The sequence below is a fragment of the Bos indicus x Bos taurus genome, chromosome 14, assembly GCF_003369695.1.
Source record: "Bos indicus x Bos taurus breed Angus x Brahman F1 hybrid chromosome 14, Bos_hybrid_MaternalHap_v2.0, whole genome shotgun sequence".
Classification (NCBI taxonomy): Eukaryota; Metazoa; Chordata; class Mammalia; order Artiodactyla; family Bovidae; genus Bos; species Bos indicus x Bos taurus.
In genome coordinates, this window is record NC_040089.1 from 18,443,619 (window position 1) to 18,458,040 (window position 14,422).

General features: G+C 40.2%; 1 protein-coding gene across 1 annotated transcript in view; it reads left to right on the plus strand.

Annotated features, from left to right (window-relative positions):
• Window positions 1-8,267, plus strand: part of HAS2 (hyaluronan synthase 2) — a 32,217-nt gene extending 23,950 nt beyond the window's left edge. Inside the window, exons 3-4 of the mRNA XM_027560934.1 lie at window positions 2,989-3,090; window positions 4,696-8,267. Of these exons, the coding sequence (XP_027416735.1) occupies window positions 2,989-3,090; window positions 4,696-5,625 (1,032 nt within the window). The 3' untranslated portion in view covers window positions 5,626-8,267. The remainder of the gene's footprint in view (window positions 1-2,988; window positions 3,091-4,695) is intronic.
• Window positions 8,268-14,422: the final 6,155 nt, after the last annotated feature.

A 14,422-nucleotide genomic window follows, 5' to 3' on the forward strand; every position in this document is an offset into this window, starting at 1 on the left:
TTAATTGGAGGCTAATTACTTTACAATATTGTATTGGTTTGGCCATATGTCAACATGAATCCGCCATGGGTGTACACGTGTTCCCCATCCTGAACCCCCCTCCCACCTCCCTCCCCATACCATCCCTCTGGGTCATCCCAGTGCACCAGCCCCAAGAGTTCAGGCTTCTAAAAATTGTTTTCATATTTTTTCATTCACAACTGGTATATCAAATTCCTACTATTTTTATAAACCAGTTCAGAGAACTGTAAAAATACTGGCTTTTGATATAAATAAAGAGACTAAGTCTTGATTAAATTAATAAATGAAGCCAGACGACATAGAAAAACAATGAAACTGCAGCTAACACTCCAGTCTCTGCCAATCATGTCTTTCATTTCTTGGGTGGGGATATGAAACTGGTTCATGGTGTGTCAAGTTTGGTCATTTTATATCTTCTTGGGCCTGGCTGAGTTCTCCAGAAAAAGATATGATGTTATTAATATAATTAGAAATAGAGAAGTGACAGCTCTTTCCCTACTTCTGATTTTCTTTGATCATGTGGAAGAATGTCCATCTACAGATATAGCATACCTAATTCCTGCCTAAGAGAAGTGACTTAATCTGGTTGGGGAGTATGGAAGGTATAAGGGGTAGCCTAGCTCCTTCTTTCTTCTGGGAGTGGGCTACTCCAAAGGAGCCATACCTTTCAAAGGGCCATTAACTGTGTCTTCAGGAGGAGACTGGTCCCACTTAGGTACTGTTCAGAATTGATACATCAGTCTAATTCTGGGGAACATAATTATAAAACTGGCTACTGCATTGATATGAGCCCTATTTTCCATATCAGCTTTATGAGTATACAGGTAATATTTTGGCTTCATATCTCCTTTATTCTTCTGTTCCATTTTTCAATAAGTTCATAAATCAGCTTGGAAAAAAAGTACTATTTGTAATCCTGCACCTTTGGCCTCCAGTAGAATCTTCTGTGAGCCATTCTTGGGTATAGACAAATTCTAAAAATTTTCTTGAAGTTGTAATTGGTTTGCTTGCAAAATTGCTTTTGTTTTTTTGGCCTGTATAAAGTTTGTTTTTCAGAATAACAATTAACACTTACAGAAAAGCTTAAGATAATTTACATCTCAGTCAGTTCAGTTGCTCAGTCGTGTCTGACTCTTTACAATCCCATGAACCACAGCACACCAGGCCTCCCTGTCCATCACAAAATCCTGGAGTCCACCCAAACCCGTGTCTATCGAGTTGGTGATGCCATCCAACCATCTCATCCTCTGTTGTCCCCTTCTCCTGCCCTCAATCTTTCCCAGCATCAGGGTCTTTTCAAATGAGTCAGCTCTTTGAATCAGGTGGCCAAAGTATTGGAGTTTCAGCTTCAACATCAGTCCTTCCAGTGAACACCCAGGACTGATCTCCTTTAGGATGGACTGGCTGTATCTCCTTGAAGGCCAAGGGACTCTCAAGAGTCTTCTCCAACACCACAGTTCAAAAAGCATCAATTCTTCGGCGCTCAGCTTTCTTCACAGTCCAACTCTCGCATCCATACATGACCACTGGAAAAACTGTAGCCTTAACTAGACGGACCTTTGTTGACAAAGCAATGTTTCTGCTTTTTAATATGCTGTCTAGGTTGGTTATAACTTTTCTTCCAAGGAGTAAGCATCTTTTAATTTCATGGCTGCAATCACTATCTGCACTGATTTTGAAACCAGAAAAATAAAGTCAGCTACTGTTTCCACTGTTTCCCCATTTATTTGCCATGAAGTGATGGGACTGGATGCCATGATCTTAGTTTTCTGAATGTTGAGTTTTAAGCCAACTTTTTCACTCTCCTCTTTCACTTTCATCAAGAGGCTTTTTAGTTCCTCTTCACTTTCTGCCATAAGGGTGGTGTCATCTGCATATCTGAGGTTATTGATATTTCTCCCAGGAATCTTGATTCCAGCCTGTGCTTCCTCCAGCCCAGCGTTTCTCATGATGTACTCTGCATATAAGTTAAATAAGCAGGGTGACAATATACAGCTTGGACATACTCCTTTTCCTATTTGGAACCAGTCTGTTGTTCCATGTCCAGTTCTAACTGTTGCTTCCTGACCTGCATACAGGTTTCTCAAGAGGCAGGTCAGGTGGTCTGATATTCCCATCTCATTCAGAATTTTTCACACTTTATCGTGATCCACACAGTCAAAGGCTTTGGCATAGTCAATAAAGCAGAAATAGATGTTTTTCAGGAACTCTCTTACATCCATCCATCAGATGTTGGCAATTTGATCTCTGGTTCCTCTGCCTTTTCTAAAACCAGCTTGAACATCTGGAAGTTCATGGTTCATCTACTTTTGTATATAAAGAGCTAGATGAATACTTAATACCTTTAAAAGCTTGATTTTCCTTTCTGATGGAATGTGATCTGCTAAGCCCAGGTCAAATGGACATCTTGTTTCAGAGTTATACAACCCACCTTAGAAGAACTGCTTTCCTGTCTTAATTACCATATTAAAATAGAGAAAAATAATTACTCTTAAACATGCCTTTTATCAATACTGCCATAGGAGTTTCCCATCATCATTCAGACCTGAGGAATAAGATATCTAAAAGCTTGATTAAGGCAATTAAAAAGAGAGGGAGAGACATTTATGGTGACCAACCCAAGGTGTTTTCCAAGACCTGGAAACCTAGGGTGTTATCAGGGATATGATACTTTTATTGCCAAAATTGAGTACATCCTTGGCGAACCAGGAAAAGCTGACCACCTTTCACCACATGCCTAGGTCATCAGTTCATTTGTTTTTTTTCAGCAATTTCATTAGCTTAAATACTGAGTTTGCAAGTTCTTTGTATTGGCCATCATATAACAAACTTACATCCACATGATACTCGCTTACTTAGGCCTTGTGACAATAGGCTAAAGGCATAATATATATGTGTCCAATTTTGACTACATGGAACATGCTCATTGTCTTATTTTCTTTAACTCATTCCTTATTTTCTTTGCAGGTTTGTGATTCAGACACCATGCTTGACCCAGCATCATCTGTGGAGATGGTAAAAGTTTTAGAAGAAGATCCCATGGTTGGAGGTGTCGGGGGAGATGTCCAGGTGTGTATGGCTTTAGTAGCACCCTTAGCCATTGATTCTTTGAGTATATATTTATTATACACCAAACTATGTGCCAGGTGTTGTTTCTGGAGACTAAGACACATTAGAATGTGTCTTGTACCCACTGTACTACCTCTTCTCTTATCTAAATTGAAGTAATTTATGATTTCTTTGCTTAGCTGGAGGTTGTAACACATGTATGTAGTAGCTGATAAGTTACATAAAATATAATGTAAGTGTGTAATTTCTGCTGTATCTTCTTAAGCCACAACTTAATGTTCTGGTAAAATGATGTTGGAATTTAGTGCAAGGATTAAGAAATGGAGGTATGGCAGTGGGTGGTTTTTATTACTATAACATATACCTCTATATTTAAAAGCTGAGCAATATATGACTTATCAAAAATCCAAATCGGGTAAACTAAGGAAAAAAAGAGAAACTGCAGTTCAAATTTACACTAGAGAAAAAGTCAAAGAAGTGGATTTTCCAGTTATTATTTATTTCCCATTATTTGCCATCAATGGAGAAATTTTAAGTGAAAGAAATATTAATAAGGTGATTAACATTTATGGAATGAGAAAACAATATATGAAAATATATGAAGGTTAAAGTGAATCCTTTGCAAAAGTACAATTAGATTTTAGGAAAAAGTGAGAAGCACATGGAATTTTGACTTTAAATGTAGGTATTATGTTGCTGTATAACCCATATTGATAATGCTTGGTACTAGTGAAGGCAAAGAAAATGAACTGGAAGGACAAAGAAATACCCTGGTGATAAAAAGAAAGCATACAAAATCCAGATGAAAATGGAACAGAATTGAGACAGAGGAGGAGAATTAAGAAATATTGCCCTCCCGTAAAGCTAATAATTTTAGTAGCCTTTATGTAGAGCCTTATTTCAGGATTCCAGTTTTGAGGTGAAGCCAGAAAAAACCCCTTCATCACTAGCATTGCTAAAACTGGGGAGAAAGGAGAATAATAGGGTTGGATGAGTAGGAAAGAGAAGAAGATGGGACTTAAACCTTCAAATATTGGATGGAAGGAAAGTGACAGAATAATTTTAGGGCTGAGAACTGAAGCCTAAAAAAATCCCAATGTTACAACAAGAGAAAGAAAACATAACAAAAGAGTACAGGCAGTGATGAAGTAGAAAAAAGTTATTTTCAACAAGTCTTAACACATACACACCACTTATCAAGTTAATCTAGTAATACGTGAAGAAAATAAAGGAAAATCATGTTAAAAAGGAAAGAAGTCAAAATAGAAAAATAAAATACCAAACATGACTCTAGGTAGTAACCTCACAATAGTGCAGATTTTGTTGGTATTTTTAGCTGGGGATTCAGTTTAGTCATTCAGTCGTGTCCCACTCTTTGTGACCCCGTGGACTGCAGCATGCCAGGTTTCCCTGTCCATCACCAACTCCCAGAGCTTGCTCAAACTTATGTCCATCGAGTCAGTGATGCCATCCAACCATCTCATCCTCTGTCATTCATTTATCCTCCCAACTTCAGTCTTTCCTAGCATCAGAGTCTTTTCCAATAAGTCAGTTCTTTGCATCAGGGGGCTTACCTTTATTTAATTACTTTTATTTTTCTTGCAGATTTTAAACAAGTATGATTCCTGGATCTCCTTCCTCAGCAGTGTGAGATACTGGATGGCTTTTAACATAGAAAGGGCCTGTCAGTCTTATTTCGGATGTGTCCAGTGCATTAGCGGACCTCTGGGAATGTACAGAAACTCCTTACTGCATGAATTTGTGGAAGACTGGTACAATCAAGAATTTATGGGCAGCCAATGTAGTTTTGGAGATGACAGGCATCTAACGAACCGAGTGCTGAGTCTGGGCTATGCAACGAAATACACAGCTCGATCCAAGTGCCTTACTGAAACACCTATAGAATATCTCAGATGGTTAAACCAGCAGACCCGCTGGAGCAAGTCCTACTTCCGAGAGTGGCTGTACAACGCGATGTGGTTTCATAAACATCACTTGTGGATGACCTATGAAGCCGTCATCACTGGGTTCTTCCCTTTCTTTCTCATTGCCACGGTAATCCAGCTCTTCTACAGGGGTAAAATTTGGAACATCCTCCTCTTCTTGTTAACTGTCCAGTTAGTGGGTCTCATAAAATCATCTTTTGCCAGCTGCCTTAGAGGAAACATTGTCATGGTCTTCATGTCCCTCTACTCAGTGTTATACATGTCAAGTTTACTTCCGGCCAAGATGTTTGCAATTGCAACAATAAACAAAGCTGGGTGGGGCACATCTGGAAGGAAAACCATTGTCGTTAATTTCATAGGACTCATTCCCGTATCCGTTTGGTTTACAATACTCCTGGGTGGTGTGATTTTCACCATTTATAAGGAATCTAAAAAGCCATTCTCAGAATCCAAACAGACAGTTTTAATTGTTGGAACGTTGCTGTATGCATGCTATTGGGTCATGCTTTTGACACTGTACGTGGTTCTCATCAATAAATGTGGCAGGCGGAAGAAGGGACAACAGTACGACATGGTGCTTGATGTATGATCTTACGTTTGATGTTTGCAGTTGCAGACACACAAAACCTTAGCTCCTCTAGGGACTGTATGGTATTGTGGCGTCAGATAACGCCACCAAAGGAGACATATCGCTGCTGCTGGGACTTGAACAAAGACATTTGTATGGGTTTATTTTAATTCTGCCAAAGGAAAATGATACATCAAGAAGAACAACTCAGATTTAACCTGATATTTCTATGAAAATGGGAAGATTCTTTGTGTATGCACTTTTTCCTTACTGTACATCTGCCTAACAGTGTTTTGCCCTATATACCTCACTAGCCATGCTTTATGTGGGTTATCATGGAAGAAAAGGATTTTGGAAACTCAAGGAAAAGTTCTTTCAACATATACAACCTAACTTATGGACTGTGTTGATAGCTAATTTTTTTTTAGAATGATTTTTTCTGTTTAATTCTACCAAATGAAATGCCAAAGGAAATTTTACAGGCCGTTGGCTGTGCTGTATTTTTATATAATTGTACTGTGTTTTAAAATTTTTGTATGCCAATTTTAAAACAAATTTTGCATATTTTATATTTTACTTCTCTGCCAAAATACACCTGTTTTTCCTTTTTTTTTTTTTTAATAAAATAGGTTCTTAAAAAATTCCTACTTAAAAAGATTTCTACCCAAAATGTGAAGCTTGGTTGACGTTGTTCATGATAGAAAGAATAAAATGTTTCTCTCTACCTTTAAAATTGAATAGTTTATTTCTGTGAAAAAGTGAACTCTCAATGTTTTAACTTTTCAAAAAATTTCTTTTAGAAAAGGCCAATACACCTGTCACACTTCAAGAGTAGAAATTCATACTTATCTGTACAAAGAAGTCATTGAAAATCAAGGCCAAAGGGGTAGGAAAGTGCAATTTTTTCAAAAGATTGAAAAAGGGAATGTTAATTCTTGAAAAATACTAAGCATCCAGCAGTGGACAAAATCTGGTTATCAAAGATAGTCTTTGGACATTCTCACAGTATTTTCCCAGGCTAAGTAAAGAGGAATTGGGAAAAATTATCTGTATAATTTGGACAAATACAATTCAGCTCATCTTTTGTTCTGTGACCTGTATTCACTGGATTCTGTCTATATGTGGAACATACTTTACCTCCCTTTTTTCCCCCAGCTTGTTAGTTTACTTTGCATGTCAGTATGAGGTTTATATGGGCGAAGGAGATAAAGAATAAGGATAAAGCATATAAATTCAAAACCAGCAGAATCAAGCTCCAGGTGTCCTCTTTAGCTTTCTAGGGAAGATATTTTCTGAATTATACAGATAAGAGCTTCATCTCTTCTGTTCTTGGCCTATGTAAATGTGTCTACAGAGTAGACATGATATCAAGGTTTAATAGTTGTATCAAGAATAATTGACACACAAAAAATTGAGGGATCAGGTACCTTCAGCCTGGCTGATTTAGCTGCTCTGAGGCCTCAGTTATCCAGTTTGACTTTTGGCATGACCCATCTTACCTTGTAGCTGGTGCTGTGTAGACCCATGTTAAAAAAAAAATAAATAAAACACATTTAGAGTCGCATGAAAAGCATTGTGATGAAGCAGCAATGTGGAGAAGTATTCGACCATGTTCTTCCTAACTTTCTGCTTCCTTTTAATACAGACATCTATAGTCCATCCATCCTGCCTAAGAAAAAACTGCACGTTCTACCTTCAGAGTACAAAAAGGTACATAACTTCTACAACGTAGACTCTCACTGATTGGAGAGCTTGTGGGAAACAGACAGACCATGCCATTAAATAAGACTAAAACTTGAGTTTGCCTTTTTAATTATTTATGTTCTAAGTTAAGCTTGATAACATTCAGATTCTCTCATTCTTATAAAAGATTGAATTAATTGCCTGTATTTATTTTAGCAATTATTCAATGTATTTCCAGTATAGGATGTATAGTATAATTGAATTTTTTTGTAAATAAAATATTTTTGATAAGATTATTGCCTTTTTTTCTAAGGGAAGGGGGAATTCAAACAGAACAATGTTTTATTTTGATTGTAAGGGTATGGATTTAAGAATGGGGTATATAGAAATATAAACATTGTTAGTCAACAATAGAGGTCATTTAATGTTATTAATCAGAAGGCAGAAATCTCTAGAGTTGGTATGGTTGGGAATCTAGAAAAATGAGAGAGACAGTCCCAATTAATACAACTTTGTCTTTCTTGAATCTTCTGCCTTGTCCCTGAAAAGAGCCCTAATTTAGACAGAAGTTGTTTTACTATAGTAATCTATAATAGTGGGAAAAAAAAATTTCAGAAACATAGGCAAGTTTGTTATAGCATTATTTACAAATAATAACAAAATCTTAACCTAATTTAAGATTTAATAATGTGGGTAATAATTAAATGAATTATGGCATTTCCCAAACAATGGACTATAATTACCCATTAAACATAATGTTCCTAGAGAATATGAGGCTGTTGAAATGTTACATTTAAAAATACAATCATTTTGTACGATAATACCCTGATTTTGTAAAAACAAAAATGTTAAAACATGGTTATCTCATGGGAATATGGCCGATTTATATTCTGTATACATTTTTTTGTATTTCCAAGTACCTTAATTATGTATTGCTTTTATGATCAGAAAAGGACAATAAATGTTGCTTTTTTCAAAAAGTGGGTTGGGGCATCTAATAACATTTCCTGGTTTGAGGAGCTTTAATAGTAATTCATTTTACCACTTATCCCTCAAATTCATCTTATTTCCCAATTCTTTTTATTATTTGCTTCCTAAGAATCCTTCATTACCTTCATACAGTTACATGAAAGAACAAAACACTATAGACATTGAACATTCCTGCCACTCTGAACACCAACATAGTGATGGTTCTAGTCCCAGTAATTTGCTGATACATGTCACTGGTGCTATACTAGAGGTCGGCAATCTTTTAATGTGAAGAGCTAGATATGGCACCCCACTCCAGTACACTTGCCTGGAAAATCCCATGGATGGAGGAGCCTGGTGGGCTGCAGTCCATGGGGTCGCTAGGAGTCGGACACGACTGAACGACTTCACTTTCTCTTTTCACTTTCATGCATTGGAGAAGGAAATGGCAGCCCACTCCAGTGTTCTTGCCTGGAGAATCCCAGGGACGGGGGAGCCTGGTGGGCTGCCGTCTATGGGGTCGCACAGAGTCGGACACGACTGAAGCTACTTAGCATAGCATAGATAGTATACAAGGCAGACTTTCCTGGCTGTATGGTCTGTCATGTGACTACTTACCCCTGCTATTGTAGCACAAAGCATCCGTAGGCCATATGTAAACAAATTGGTGTGTTCCAATGACATTTTTTATGGGCCTCCCAGGTGGCGCTAGTGCTAAAGAACCTGCCTGCTAATGCAGGAGACGAGAGATAACAGGTTCAATCCCTGGGTCAGGAAGATCCCCTGGAGGAGGAAATGGCAACCACTTCAATATTGTTGCTTGGAAAACGCCATGGACAGAGGAGTCTGGTGGGCTACAGTCCATGGGGTCGCACAGAGTTGGACACGACTGAGCGACTAAGCACTTACCCAGAACCATATCTATTTACAGTGTTCCATCCAGTTCCTCAGCATAAATTCTTTGAAATTAATGTTTTTATTTCCCAGATGGTTATTGAGTCTTTTTGTATTTTCATACTGTTCATGGGGCTCTCAAGGCAAGAATACTGAAGTGGTTTGCCATTGCCTTCTCCAGTGAACCACATTTTGTATTGAGTCTGCTTTTTGAGAGGAAAAAAAAAAAACAGAAGATAGTGTGAGAAACAGGAGTGTACAGAGAAAAAGTTGTTTAAGATGCAGTTGCAACCAAGGCTCCAGCCTATCCATCAAAGTTTCTAGAAATGGAATGGCCCTCCAGAGTTGTCCTAAATTTAGACAAGGGGACCATGTTTTATTAATACCCTTCTCCCTTCATATCAATCAGTAATTGGGTGAAAGGTGTTCTGGGGTGGGAGACAGGAGAGAAGATTCAGCCGTGGGCAAGGAAGCTCACTTCAGCAATTGGAAATTCCAGGAGAGTAACTCAACTCATTTAACGACAGTTAGTACTAATTGGTCTGTATCCAGTCATGTCCGACTCTTTGCAACCCTATGGACTATAGCCCACCAGGCTCCTCTGTCCATGGGATTTTTCCAGGCAAGAATACTGGAGTGGGTTGCCATTTCCTCCTCCAGGGGATCTTCCCAACCCAGGGATCAAACCGGCATCTCCTATGTCTCCTGCAGATTCTTTGCCACTGAACCACCTGGGAAGCCCCCAGGACTGTTGGTGGCTGGGAGCACAAGTATCTCTGTCCTAAAGCAGAGAAATAGGAATTGCCTTTCCTAGAGTGTACCCATTAAGAATCAGATTCCTAGGTAGTTAGCACATCTTAGCTAATAGACCCTGCGGCTGCTGCTAAGTCGCTTCAGTCGTGTCCGACTCTGTGTGACCCCATAGACGGCAGCCCACCAGGCCCTGCAGCCCCTGGGATTCTCCAGGCAAGAACACTGGAGTGGGTTGCCATTTCCTCCTCCAATGCATGAAAGTGAAAAGTGAAAGTGAAGTCACTCAGTGGTGTCCGACTCTTAGCGACCCCATGGACTGCAGCCTACCAGGCTCCTCTGTCCATGGGATTTTCCAGGCAAGAGTACTGGAGTGGGGTGCCATTGCCTTCTCCCAATAGATCCTAGGTGGACCTTAAGAATCTGTGAAAGTGAAAACATGTTAGTTGTGTCCAACTCTGTGCGATCCCATGAACTGTAGCCTGCCAGGCTCCTCTGTCCATGGGATTCTCCAGGTAAGAATACTGGAGTGGGTTGCCATGCCCTTCTCCAGGGGATCTTCCCAATCCAGGGATCAAATCTGGGTCTCCTGCATTGTAGGCACCATCTGAGTCACCTGGGAAACCCTAGGAATATACATCTCAACAATAGCCACAGTGATTCTCAGGTACTTTGTGCTTCTGTCTGTCTTGGTAAAAATTATTCTGATAAACGTTGAAGTCAGTGTCTCAACTGGAAGAACACTTTTCTTAATATTCTTCTTCTCCCCATTCTCCATCAGAATTTTCCTGTTTATCAGAAGACCTTCTGCTTGCCAGATTACCTGCAATGGATCACTTTAAAAAAAAAATATATATATATATATATATGTGTGTATACATACACACACACACACACATATATATATATATATTTATGGACTTCCCTGGTGGCTCAGATGGTAAAGCGTCTGTCTACAATGCGGGAGACCTGGGTTTGATCCCTGGGTCGGGAAGATTCCCTGGAGAAGGAAATGGCAACCCACTCCAGTACTCTTGCCTAGAAAATCCCATGGACGGAGGAGCCTGGTATCCATGGGGTCGCAAAGAGTCGGACACGACTGAGAGACCTTCACTTTCACTACATATATATATATGTATGTATGTATAAATATTTGGTTGTGCTGGGTCTTAGCTGTGGTGTGAGGGCTCTAGTTCCCCAACCAGGAATTGAACTCGGGCCCCTCTGTACTGGGAGCACAGGGTCTCAGCCACTGGATCACCAGGGAAGTCCCTACAATGGATCTTTAGATTTAGGACTTCTCTAACACTTGAGAGTTCCTAAGTACAAGGTCCTTTCATTTTTCCTTACATTGATTCTCACTTATAATTTTTTTCTACCTTTTTTTCCTGAAGCAGTTGTAGAATAATGCTGATCACTCCAAAAGGCAGTAAGCCTAGCTCTAACCAACCTGCAATAAAATATTGCAATTTATTACCAAAACTTGGGATGAAATTCCAGGGTCTCCTGGAGGTCTGTCACTTAAACTCTTGGCTTTTCTTGAATGAAAATTGAGTAAGTGGTTGTCTCAAGACTTGGTCTGTAAAAATATGCTTTATGACACAAGAGTAAGCATGGTGCCTCCAGCTGTTTTCTTTGAAGCCCAAGTGTGTAGGGTTATTTGTGCCTATAAAGAACATTGGTACTAAGATTGGAAGTCCAGAATCACAACATTTTAGACGAAGTTGAAGTTAGAGAGATTGTCTAGTCGTTGTCATTCTTTATGTTCACATCTTCTTGTGTTTCAGAAGAGTAAACTAAGGATGCTGTGGACTCCAGATCTGAAAGGAGAAGCAAAGTAAATTTGGTGCCATGGCCTAGACCTACATTTAGGTTTCCTGAAAATACAAATCCAAGAATCCTCTCTACCAAGCTAAGCAGGCATAGGCAAAGGTAACTCACAAGTGCAACAAAGAAAATCTGTGTATGTTCTCTTATTATACAGCAGGAGAATCCTCTATGGAGCAAGACAGCTTAGTCAATTCCAATCCCTCTTACTTAAGAAAAAAGTCAAGATAATCCTTTCTCAGATAAGATAAATCCTTTTTCTAAAGAGTTGTTGATACTAGAGTCAATAAGCTTCCCACATGGCACTAGTGGTAAAGAATCCACCTGCCAATGCAGGAGACACAGGAGACACAAGTTCAATCCCTGGATTGCGAAGATCCCCTGGAGAAGGAAATGGCAGCCCACTCCAGTATTCTTGCCTGGAGCATTCCATAGACAGAGGAGCCTGGTGGGCTACATACAGTCCATGGGGTCACAAAGAGTTGGACATGACTGAATGACTAACACACAGACCTAAATTCAGAGGAATCTGGCAGGCTACAGTCCATGGGGTCACAAAGATGCTAGAGTCAATAGGTCCGAGCACAGCACAGCTGGCTAGAGTCAACAAGAACTGGACTAGCATGACGCTCCATATGTCAACCACAAAACACTTCTTCTTGGAGTCAATTTTTTTTTTAATTAAACTTTTCATGTTAAGATAATTGTAAATTCAACAACATTGTTAGAAATAATACAGAGAGGAGTGGCCAAGAAGGCAGAGTAAGAAGACCCTGAGCCCACTTTCTCCCAAGACACACCAAAATCACAACAATTTACAGAGCAATTATCATTGAGAATGACCTGAAGACTAGATGAAAATGTTTCCCAAAACTGAAGATATACAGAAGGAGCCATAATGATACAGGTAATAAGGGTGGAGACACAGTATAGTTCATATCCCCATCCCTGAGTTAGTGACCTTCGGGTAGGAGGATAATTACAATTGCAGAGGTTATCCCCATGGAGAGAGAGGCCCAACCCCCACAGTGGGCTCCATAGCCCCAAGGTCCTGCACTGGAGTATGAGCCTCCAGAACTTCTGGTTTTGCAAGCATATGGGACTTTAGTACAAGAGAATCAGAAGGTTGTAGGAATCAGAGACCGATAAAAGCTCCCAAGTTCTGAGACCTAGCACAGAAGCAGTCATTTGAATGGAGCCTGGGTCAAGCTCATCTGCCAAACTTAGAGAACCTCCCAGAGAGGCAGGAGGCAACTGGGACTTTCTTAGGACGTGGCAGCCATTTGGGGAGCTTATTCTGCCCTGAGTCCACTGCTGCAGGCTGGTGCCATTTTTGAGTCCTCTGTCTAGCCAATTAGCACTGTGGACTTAACTTAGCCACAGTGCACTAGTACCAGCTCTGATATACCCTAGACCCTACAGCTAGATATCATGGGACCATACTGACTTACCAGTGAGCCTGCATCAGCCATATGACCCCTGGACACTGAAGCCAGCCATGCTGGTATCCAGCCTCACCCATCAGTGAACCCTACCAGCCCCAGAACTCCCAAAGTCCTGATGAGTTTTAAATACTGTACCAGCAGGTATGTGTGTTTTCTTAGTCACTCAGTCTTGTCCAACTCTTTGCAATCCCATGGAGTGTAGCCCACCAGACTCCTTTGTCCATGGGATTTCCCAAGCAAGAATAATGGAGTGGGGCTGCCATTTCATATTCAGGGGATCTTTCTGACTCAGGGATTGAACTCTCATCTCTTGCATCTCTTGCATTGGCAGGCAGATTCTTTACCACTGGTACCACCTGGGAAGACCAAGCTCAGTTCAGTTCAGTTCAGTCACTCAGTCATTTCCGACTCATTGTGACCTCATGAACCTCAGCATGCCAGGCCTCCCTGTCCATCACCAACTGCCGGAATCTACCCAAACCCATGTCCATTGAGTTGGTTACGTCATCCAACCATCTCATCCTCTGTCGTCCCCTTTTCCTCCTGCCCTCAATCTTTCCCAGCCAAAGTATTGGAGTTTCAGCTTCAACATCAGTCCTTCCAGTGAACACCCAGGACTGATCTCCTTTAGGATGAACTGGTTGGATCTCGTTGCAACCAGAGTCTCCCTGGTTGAAGACTCTCAAGAGTCTTCTCCAATACCACAGTTCAAAAGCATCAATTCTTCGGCGCTCAGCTTTCTTTATAGTCCAACTCTCACATCCATACACAACAACTGAAAAAACTATAGTCTTGACTAGATGGGCCTTTGTTGCCAAAGTGATGTCTCTGCTTTTTAATATGCTATCTAGGTTGGTCATAACTTTCCTTCCAAGGAGTAAGCGTCTTTTAATTTCATGGCTGCTGTCACCATCTGCAGTGATTTGGGAGCCCAGAAAAATAAAGTCAACCACCGTTTCCACTGTTTCCCCATCTATCTGCCATGAAGTGATGGGACTGGATGCCATGATCTTAGTTTTCTGAATACTGAACTTTAAGCCAACTTTTTCACTCTCCTCTTTCACTTTCATCAAGAGGCCCTTTAGTCCTTCTTCACTTTCTGCCATAAGGGTGGTGTCATCAGCATATCTGAAGTTATTGATATTTCTCCCGGCAATCTTGATTCCAGTTTGTGCTTCTTCCAGCCCAGCGTTTCTCATGATGTACTCTGCATATAAGTTAAATAAGCAGGGTGACAATATACAGCCTTG